Here is a 9,830-nt window from a genome sequence, read left to right on the forward strand (position 1 = left end):
AATCCCACACTCCCCCTCACACATCCCAGCCCAGAAATCCCACCCTCCCCCTCGCACATCCCAATCCTGGAAATCCCACCCTCCCCCTCACACATCCCAGCCCAGAAATCCCACCCTCCCCCTCGCACATCCCAATCCCACAATTCCCACACTCTCCTTCACACATCCCAGCCCACAATTCCCACCCTCTCCCTCACACATCCCAATCCCACAATTCCCACACTCCCCCTCACACATTCCAGCCCAGAATTCCCAGACTCCCCCTCACACATCCCAGCCCAGAAATCCCACCCTCCCCCTCGCACATCCCAGCCCAGAATTCCCACACTCCCCCTCACACATCCCAGCCCAGAATTCCCACACTCCCCCTCACACATCCCAATCCCACAATTCCCACACTCCCCCTCACACATCCCAGCCCAGAATTCCCACCATCCCCCTCACACATCCCAGCCCAGAAATCCCACCCTCCCCCTCACACATCCCAGCCCAGCATTCCCAAACTCCCCCTCACACATCCCAGCCCAGAATTCCCACACTCCCCCTCACACATCCCAGCCCAGAATTCCCACACTCCCCCTCACACATCCCAGCCCACAATTCCCACACTCCCCCTCACACATCCCAATCCTGGAAATCCCACCCTCCCCCTCACACATCCCAGCCCAGAATTCCCACACTCTCCCTCACACATCCCAATCCCACAATTCCCACACTCTCCCTCACACATCCCAATCCCACAATTCCCACCCTCCCCCTCACACATCCCAGCCCAGAATTCCCACACTCCCCCTCACACATCCCAGCCCACAATTCCCACACTCCCCCTCACACATCCCAATCCTGGAAATCCCACCCTCCCCCTCACACATCCCAGCCCAGAATTCCCACACTCTCCCTCACACATCCCAATCCCACAATTCCCACACTCTCCCTCACACATCCCAATCCCACAATTCCCACACTCTCCTTCACACATCCCAGCCCACAATTCCCACCCTCTCCCTCACACATCCCAATCACACAATTCCCACACTCTCCCTCACACATCCCAATCCCACAATTCCCACACTCTCCTTCACACATCCCAATCCCACAATTCCCACACTCCCCCTCACACATCCCAGCCCAGAATTCCCAGACTCCCCCTCACATATGTCAATCCCACAATTCCAACACTCTCCCTCACACATCCCAGCCCAGAATTCCCACCCTCCCCCTCACATATCCCAATCCCAGAATTCGCACACATCGCAGCCCAGAATTCCCACACTCCCCCTCACACATCCCAGCCCAGAATTCCCACCCTCCCCCTCACACATCCCAGCCCAGAATTCCCCCACTCCCTCACACATCCCAGCCCACAATTCCCACCCACTCCCTCACACATCCCAATTCCAGAATTCCCACACTCTCCCTCACATCCCAAACCCAGAATTCCCACACTCTCCCTCACATATCCCAATCCCAGAATTCACACCCACTCCCTCACATATCCCAATCCCAGAATTCCCACCCACTCCCTCACACATCCCAAACCCAGAATTCCCACCCTCTCCCTCACATATTCCAATCCCAGAATTCCCACACTCTCCCTCACATCCCAAACCCAGAATTCCCACACTCTCCCTCACATATCCCAATCCCAGAATTCACACCCACTCCCTCACATATCCCAATCCCAGAATTCCCACCCACTCCCTCACACATCCCAAACCCAGAATTCCCATCCTCTCCCTCACATATTCCAATCCCAGAATTCCCACACTCTCCCTCACATCCCAATCCCAGAATTCCCACCCACTCCCTCACACATCCCAATCCCAAAATTCCCAACCACTCCCTCACATATTCCAATCCCAGAATTCCCACACTCTCCCTCACATCCCAATCCCAGAATTCCCACCCTCTCCCTCACATATCCCAATCCCAGAATTCCCACCCACTTCCTCACATATCCCAATCCCAGCCCGCAATTCCCACTCTCTCCCGCAGATACTCGAACTTATCGACAGAATTCCCACCATCTCCCTCAGGTATGCCGCCCCCAGCACAGAATTCGCCTCCGCTCCCTCACATAACCCGACCCCGGTGCAGAATTCCCGGCCGCTCCCCTGGGATTTCCAGGAGTTAGCGTTACCCACGTACAGGATGTTGTCGGTGACGAGTGGGGTGAGAAGGAGGCTGACCAACAGCCCGGCCAAGTTCACCAGGGTCTCCTGCGGCAGACACAGAGCGACAGAGAATGAGACACACAGTCCTTCAAACCGCAGGGAAGTCTGTACACTCCCCATCCATTCCCCGCCTCCCCCAGTCGGTCCCTGAGTCATCCGCACACATACAGGCGCGCACGCACAAACACAATCACCACACAGGCACGCACACACCCACACGCACAAACACACGCACAAACACAGTCCCGCGCGCACAAACACACAGACCCGCGTGCACAAACACACACCCACACGCACAAACACACACCCACACACGCACAAACACACACCCACGCGCACAAACACACACCAACGCGCGCACAAACACACAGTCCCACGCGCACAAACACACAGTCCTGCGCGCAAACACCCGCGTGCACAAACACACACCCACACGCACAAACACACACCCACGCGCGCACAAACACACAGCCCTGCGCGCACAAACACACAGCCCCGCGCGCACAAACACACAGCCCCGCGCGCACAAACACACAGTCCCGCGCGCGCAAACACACAGCCCCGCGCGCGCAAACACACAGCCCCGCGCACAAACACACAGCCCCGCGCACAAACACACAGCCCCGCGCACAAACACACGCCCACGCGCACAAACACACGCCCACGCGCACAAACACACGCCCACGCGCACAAACACACGCTCACGCGCACAAACACAGTCATACGCACACACATGCATGCACATTCACCCACACACACCCGCATTCACCTATACACACACAAAATCACCCACACATATACATGCACACGCAATCGCCCACAAAGACACACAGAGACACAAACACGCGCTTATGGAGCCTGGGCCTTTCCTGCTCCATGTGTGAGGTTCAGTGCCACACTGGGTATGATGCAGCTCACTCAGCACTTGGCCGCGGATGCAGCCTGGGCCTTTCCTGATATCGGGCACCCCGTGAAAGGTGGCGTCTCATCGCCTGCTCGTACCCGTCGCGAGACCACCCCCCACCGCGGGTACCTGGCTGCCGTCCTTTGCCGAGACGTCGGCCATGTTGTCGCGCCTGGCCTGGTGCATGGTGAGGGCTGCCCGCGTTGCTCCTCCTGCCACCCCGACTATGGACTGGAAACAGAGAAAGGACACAGTGAAACTCTGCCCGACCCTCCTGGGGCATTGCTCATAGTGCGAGGACCGATGGACCTCCCGTGTCATTGCTCATAGTGCGAGGACCGATGGACCTCCCGTGTCATTGCTCATAGTGCGAGGATCGATGGACCTCCCGTGTCATTGCTCATAGTGCGAGGACCGATGGACCTCCCGGGGACATTGCTCATAGTACGAGGACCGATGGACCTCCCGTGTCATTGCTCATAGTGCGAGGACCGATGGACCTCCCGTGTCATTGCTCATAGTGCGAGGATCGATGGACCTCCCGGGGCATTGCTCATAGTGCGAGGACCGATGGACCTCCCGTGTCATTGCTCATAGTGCGAGGACCGATGGACCTCCCGTGTCATTGCTCATAGTGCGAGGATCGATGGACCTCCTGGGGCATTCCTCATAGTGCGAGGATCGATGGACCTCCCGTGTCATTGCTCATAGTGCGAGGACCGATGGACCTCCCGGGGCATTGCTCATAGTGCGAGGACCGATGGACCTCCCGTGTCATTGCTCATAGTGCGAGGACCCCAGGACCTCCCGTGGCATTGCTCATAGTGCGAGGACCGATGGACCTCCCGTGGCATTGCTCATAGTGCGAGGATCGATGGACCTCCCGGGGCATTGCTCATAGTGCGAGGACCGATGGACCTCCCGTGGCATTGCTCATAGCGCGAGGACCGATGGACCTCCCGGGGCATTGCTCATAGTGCGAGGACCGATGGACCTCCCGTGTCATTGCTCATAGTACGAGGATCGATGGACCTCCCGTGTCATTGCTCATAGTGCGAGGACCCCAGGACCTCCCGTGGCATTGCTCATAGTGCGAGGATCGATGGACCTCCCGGGGCATTGCTCATAGTGCGAGGACCGATGGACCTCCCGTGTCATTGCTCATAGTGCGAGGACCCCAGGATCTCCCGTGGCATTGCTCATAGTGCGAGGATCGATGGACCTCCCGTGTCATTGCTCATAGTGCGAGGACCGATGGACCTCCCGGGGCATTGCTCATAGTGCGAGGATCGATGGACCTCCCGTGTCATTGCTCATAGTGCGAGGACCCCAGGACCTCCCGTGGCATTGCTCATAGTGCGAGGATCGATGGACCTCCCGGGGCATTGCTCATAGTGCGAGGATCGATGGACCTCCCGTGTCATTGCTCATAGTGCGAGGATCGATGGACCTCCCGTGTCATTGCTCATAGTGTGAGGACCCCAGGATCTCACGTGTCATTGCTCATAGTGCGAGGATCGATGGATCTCCCGGGGCATTGCTCATAGTGCGAGGACCCCAGGACCACCCGTGGCATTGCTCATAGTGCGAGGACCGATGGACCTCCCGTGGCATTGCTCATAGTGCGAGGACCGATGGACCTCCCGGGGCATTGCTCATAGTGCGAGGACCGATGGACCTCCCGTGGCATTGCTCATAGTACGAGGACCGATGGACCTCCCGGGGCATTGCTCATAGTGCGAGGACCCCGGGACCTCCCGTGTCATTGCTCATAGTGCGAGGATCGATGGATCTCCCGGGGCATTGCTCATAGTGCGAGGATCGATGGACCTCCCGTGGCATTGCTCATAGTGCGAGGACCGATGGACCTCCCGTGGCATTGCTCATAGTGCGAGGATCGATGGATCTCCCGTGTTATTGCTCATAGTGCGAGGACCTCGGGACCTCCTGTGTCATTGCTCATAGTGCGAGGACCGATGGACCTCCCGTGGCATTGCTCATAGTGCGAGGACCGATGGACCTCCCGGGGCATTGCTCATAGTGCGAGGACCCCGGGACCTCCCGTGTCATTGCTCATAGTGCGAGGATCGATGGATCTCCCGGGGCATTGCTCATAGTGCGAGGATCGATGGACCTCCCGTGGCATTGCTCATAGTGCGAGGACCGATGGACCTCCCGTGGCATTGCTCATAGTGCGAGGATCGATGGATCTCCCGTGTTATTGCTCATAGTGCGAGGACCTCGGGACCTCCTGTGTCATTGCTCATAGTGCGAGGACCGATGGACCTCCCGGGGCATTGCTCATAGTGCGAGGATCGATGGATCTCCCGTGTCATTGCTCATAGTGCGAGGACCCCGGGACCTCCCGTGTCATTGCTCATAGTGCGAGGACCCCGGGACCTCCTGTGTCATTGCTCATAGTGCGAGGACCCCGGGACCTCCCGTGTCATTGCTCATAGTGCGAGGATCGATGGACCTCCCGTGTCATTGCTCATAGTGCGAGGACCGATGGATCTCCCGTGTCATTGCTCATAGTGCGAGGACCCCAGGACCTCCCGTGTCATTGCTCATAGTGCGAGGACCGATGGACCTCCCGGGGCATTGCTCATAGTGCGAGGACCGATGGACCTCCCGGGGCATTGCTCATAGTGCGAGGACCGATGGATCTCCCGTGTCATTGCTCATAGTGCGAGGACCGATGGACCTCCCGGGGCATTGCTCATAGTACGAGGATCGATGGATCTCCCGTGGCATTGCTCATAGTGCGAGGACCCCAGGACCTCCCGTGTCATTGCTCATAGTGCGAGGACCCCGGGACCTCCCGTGTCATTGCTCATAGTGCGAGGACCGATGGACCTCCCGTGTCATTGCTCATAGTGCGAGGACCCCGGGACCTCCTGTGTCATTGCTCATAGTGCGAGGACCGATGGACCTCCCGGGGCATTGCTCATAGTGCGAGGATCGATGGACCTCCCGGGGCATTGCTCATAGTGCGAGGACCGATGGACCTCCCGGGGCATTGCTCATAGTGCGAGGTCCCTGGGACCTCCCGTGTCATTGCTCATAGTGCGAGGACCCTGGGGCCTCCTATGCCATTGTTCAGTTAGTGAGGACCGTGGACAACCCTTGGCATTGCCCAGTGAGGGCCGTGGACGTCCCTGTGGCGTTGCTCGGAGAGTCAGAGGACTGCCACACCTCCTGTGGCATTGCTCGGAGAGTCAGAGGGCTGCCACACCTCCTGTGGCATTGCTCCCAGAGTCAGAGGACTGTCACACCTCCTGTGGCATTGCTCCCAGAGTCAGAGGACTGTCACACCTCCTGTGGCATTGCTCCCAGAGTCAGAGGACTGCCACACCTCCTGTGGCATTGCTCCCAGAGTCAGAGGACTGTCACACCTCCCGTGGCATTGCTCCCAGAGTCAGAGGACTGCCACACCTCCTGTGGCATTGCTCCCAGAGTCAGAGGACTGCCACACCTCCTGTGGCATTGCTCGGATGTAAAGCGCTTTGAGACGTCCGGTGGTCGTGAAAGGCGCTATATAAATGTAAGTATTTCTCACTTTTTTCTTTCTACTCTCTGGAGCTGAGTGGAGCACTGCTCAGCTTGGCCGGTCCATTAAAGGCAGCACCAGATCCGATCAGCTAACTCACCACCAATGCTTCCTACCCTGTGCGGTTCCACCTTACCCACAAATTTGGCGTGAGTTCTAAGGGTGTGAAAGGCATCGGTAATCAGAATGTAAAGAGACCTTAGTGTGAAATGTGGTTCCATTATCAGCCACAGGAGAGCAAACTGAGAGCTTTACTGCTTCCGTTCAGAGACACAGTTCCCCCTCACCTTAATGAACTCACCTTAAACACACCAGAAACGCAGATGGTAAGGGTGAAGATTGGCGGGAAAGCAGGGGCAACAATTTCCAGGAATATCGCCAGGTCGTTCAGACCATCAGCAAACAGCCTGCGGTCATAGAAAGAAAAGGTTATTTAAATACTCAGCCTGTAAATATAATGAAACCTCCCCTTACCCGGTCCCATCAAACACTCCCAGGGCAGGTACAGCACGGGGTTAGATACAGAGTAAAGCTCCCTCTACACTGTCCCATCAAACACTCTCAGGACAGGTACAGCACGGGGTTAGATACAGAGTAAAGCTCCCTCTACACTGTCCCATCAAACACACCCAGGGCAAGTACAGCATGGGTTAGATACAGATTAAAGCTCCCTCTACGCTGTCCCATCAAACACTCCCAGGGCAGGTAGAGCACGGGGTTAGATACAGAGTAAAGCTCCCTCTACACTGTTCCATCAAAGACTCCCAGGGCAGGTACAGGGGGTTAGATACAGAGTAAAGCTCCCTCTACACTGTCCCATCAAACACTCCCAGGGCAGGTACAGCATGGGTTAGATATAGAGTAAAGCTCCCTCTACACTGTGCCATCAAACATTCCCAGGGCAGATACAGCACAGGTGAGATACAGAGTAAAGCTCCCTCTACACTGTCCCATCAAACACTCCCAGGGCAGGTACAGCATGGGGTTAGATACAGAGTAAAGCTCCCTCTACACTGTCCCATCAAACACTCCCAGGGCAGGTACAGCACGGGGTTAGATACAGATTTAAGGCTCCATCTACACTGTCACAGGGCATTTAATGCATTACAGAGATCTGCTGCTTCAGGAACATGAGTCTCAGTGCAATAAACTCACCTCCACTTCTTCGCATCACAGTCCAACCTGCTCCTGTGTGGAATAAAGGCAACGTTAAGAGAGAATGGGGGAAGAGGGCACAGGTCATAACTTGAACATCACAGTCCCCATTACACACACACACACACAGAGACAGACAGACAGGGGATCACAGACATTACACACGGACACACACACAGAGACAGACAGACAGGGGATCACAGACATTACACACGGACACACACACAGAGACAGACAGACAGGGGATCACAGACATTACACACGGACACACACACACACAGACAGACACACAGACAAGGGACCACGGACAGTTGGGCGGTCTGGTACGTCACACTAATCGTGTTGAATGTTACAGTTGCAAGACTTACCCTTCATCCAGGCAAAGAAGATACGGCCAACCATCCCGGTGCCATCTGGAGAGAGGATTACAGACAATGAGCACATCACAGCACCACCCGTTTCCAGGAAAGCGAAGTAGGACGGGTGGACCTTGTACACACCACAGAGAGCAGTTAGCACGACAGGGTGTAAGGAAGGAATCAAGGAACCTCACCAACCACAACCCCACCTCCCCCAACCCCACCTCTCCCCATATCCCCAAACCCCACCTCTCCGCATGTCCCCCAACCCCACCTCTTCCCATGTCCCCCCAACCCCACCTCTCCCCATCTCCCCCAACCCCATCTCTCCCCATATCCCACCTCTCCCCATCTCCCCGAACCCCACCCTCTCCCTCCCCACCTCTCCCCATCTCCCCCAACCCCACCTCTCCCCATCTCCCCCAACCCCACCTCTCACCATCTCCCCAACCCCATCTCCGCCAACCCCACCTCTCCCCATCTCCCCCAACCCCACCTCTCCCCATCTCCCCCAACCCTACCACTCCCCATCTCCCCCAACCCCACCTCTCCCCATCTCCCCCAACCCCACCTCTCCCCATCTCCCCCAACCATCCCCAACCCCCCCTCTCCCCACCCCACCTCTCCCCATCTCCCCCAACCCCACTTCCCCATCTCCCCCAACCCCATCCCCCTCTCCCACCTCTCCCCATCTCCCCCAACCCCACCTCTCCCCATATCCCCAACCCCACCTCTCCCCATCTCCCCAACCCCACCTCTCCCCATCTCCCCCAACCCCACCTCTCCCCACATCCCCAACCCCGCCTCTCCCCATCTCCCCAAACCCACCTCTCCCCATATCTCCAACCCCACCTCTCCCCATCTCCCCCACCTCTCCCAAACCCCACCTCTCCCATATCCCCCAACCCCACCTTCTCCCCATATCCCCCAACCCCACCTTCTCCCCATATCCCCCAACCCCAACTCTCCCTATCTCCCCCAACCCCACCTCTCCCCATCTCCCCCAACCCCACCTCTCCCCATCTCCCCCAACCCCACCTCTCCCCATCTCCCCCAACCCCACCTCTCCCCATCTCCCCCAACCCCACCTCTCCCCATCTCCCCCAACCCCACCTCTCCCCATATCCCCCAACCCCAGCTCCCCCAACCCCACCTCTCCCCATATCCCCCTACACCACCTCTCCACATCTCCAACCCCACCTCTCCCCATATCCCCAACCCCACCTCTCCCCATATCCCCCAATCCCAACTCTCCCCATATCCCCCAACCCCACCTCTCCCCATATCCCCCAAACCCACATCTCCCCATATCCCCCAAACCCATCTCTCCCCAACCCCACCTCTCCCCATATCCCCCAACCCCACCTTTCCCCAACCCCAGCTCTCCCCATATCCCCCAACCCCACCTCTCCCCATATCCCCCAACCCCACCTCTCCCCATATCCCCCAACCCCACCTCTCCCCATATCACCCAACCCCACCTCTCCCCATATCCCCCAACCCCACCTCTCCCCATATCACCCAACCCCACCTCTCCCCATATCCCCCAACCCCACCTCTCCCCATATCCCCCAACCCCACCTCTCCCCAATCCCACCTCTCCCCATATCACCCAACCCCACCTCTCCCCATATCCCCCAACCCCACCTCTCCCAACCCCACCTCTCCCCATCCCCACCTCTCCCCAT

At 57.8% G+C, this 9,830-nt stretch overlaps 1 protein-coding gene across 1 annotated transcript in view; it reads right to left on the reverse strand.

The window, feature by feature from the left end:
• Nucleotides 1-8,198, reverse strand: part of rusf1 (RUS family member 1) — a 29,693-nt gene extending 21,495 nt beyond the window's left edge. Inside the window, exons 1-5 of the mRNA XM_070873479.1 lie at nt 8,151-8,198; nt 7,784-7,816; nt 6,930-7,035; nt 3,208-3,309; nt 2,149-2,219 (exon numbers count right to left, since the gene is read on the reverse strand). Of these exons, the coding sequence (XP_070729580.1) occupies nt 2,149-2,219; nt 3,208-3,309; nt 6,930-7,035; nt 7,784-7,816; nt 8,151-8,185 (347 nt within the window). The 5' untranslated portion in view covers nt 8,186-8,198. The remainder of the gene's footprint in view (nt 1-2,148; nt 2,220-3,207; nt 3,310-6,929; nt 7,036-7,783; nt 7,817-8,150) is intronic.
• Nucleotides 8,199-9,830: the final 1,632 nt, after the last annotated feature.

Source organism: Pristiophorus japonicus, unplaced genomic scaffold (assembly GCF_044704955.1).
Source record: "Pristiophorus japonicus isolate sPriJap1 unplaced genomic scaffold, sPriJap1.hap1 HAP1_SCAFFOLD_488, whole genome shotgun sequence".
Lineage (NCBI taxonomy): Eukaryota > Metazoa > Chordata > Chondrichthyes > Pristiophoridae > Pristiophorus > Pristiophorus japonicus.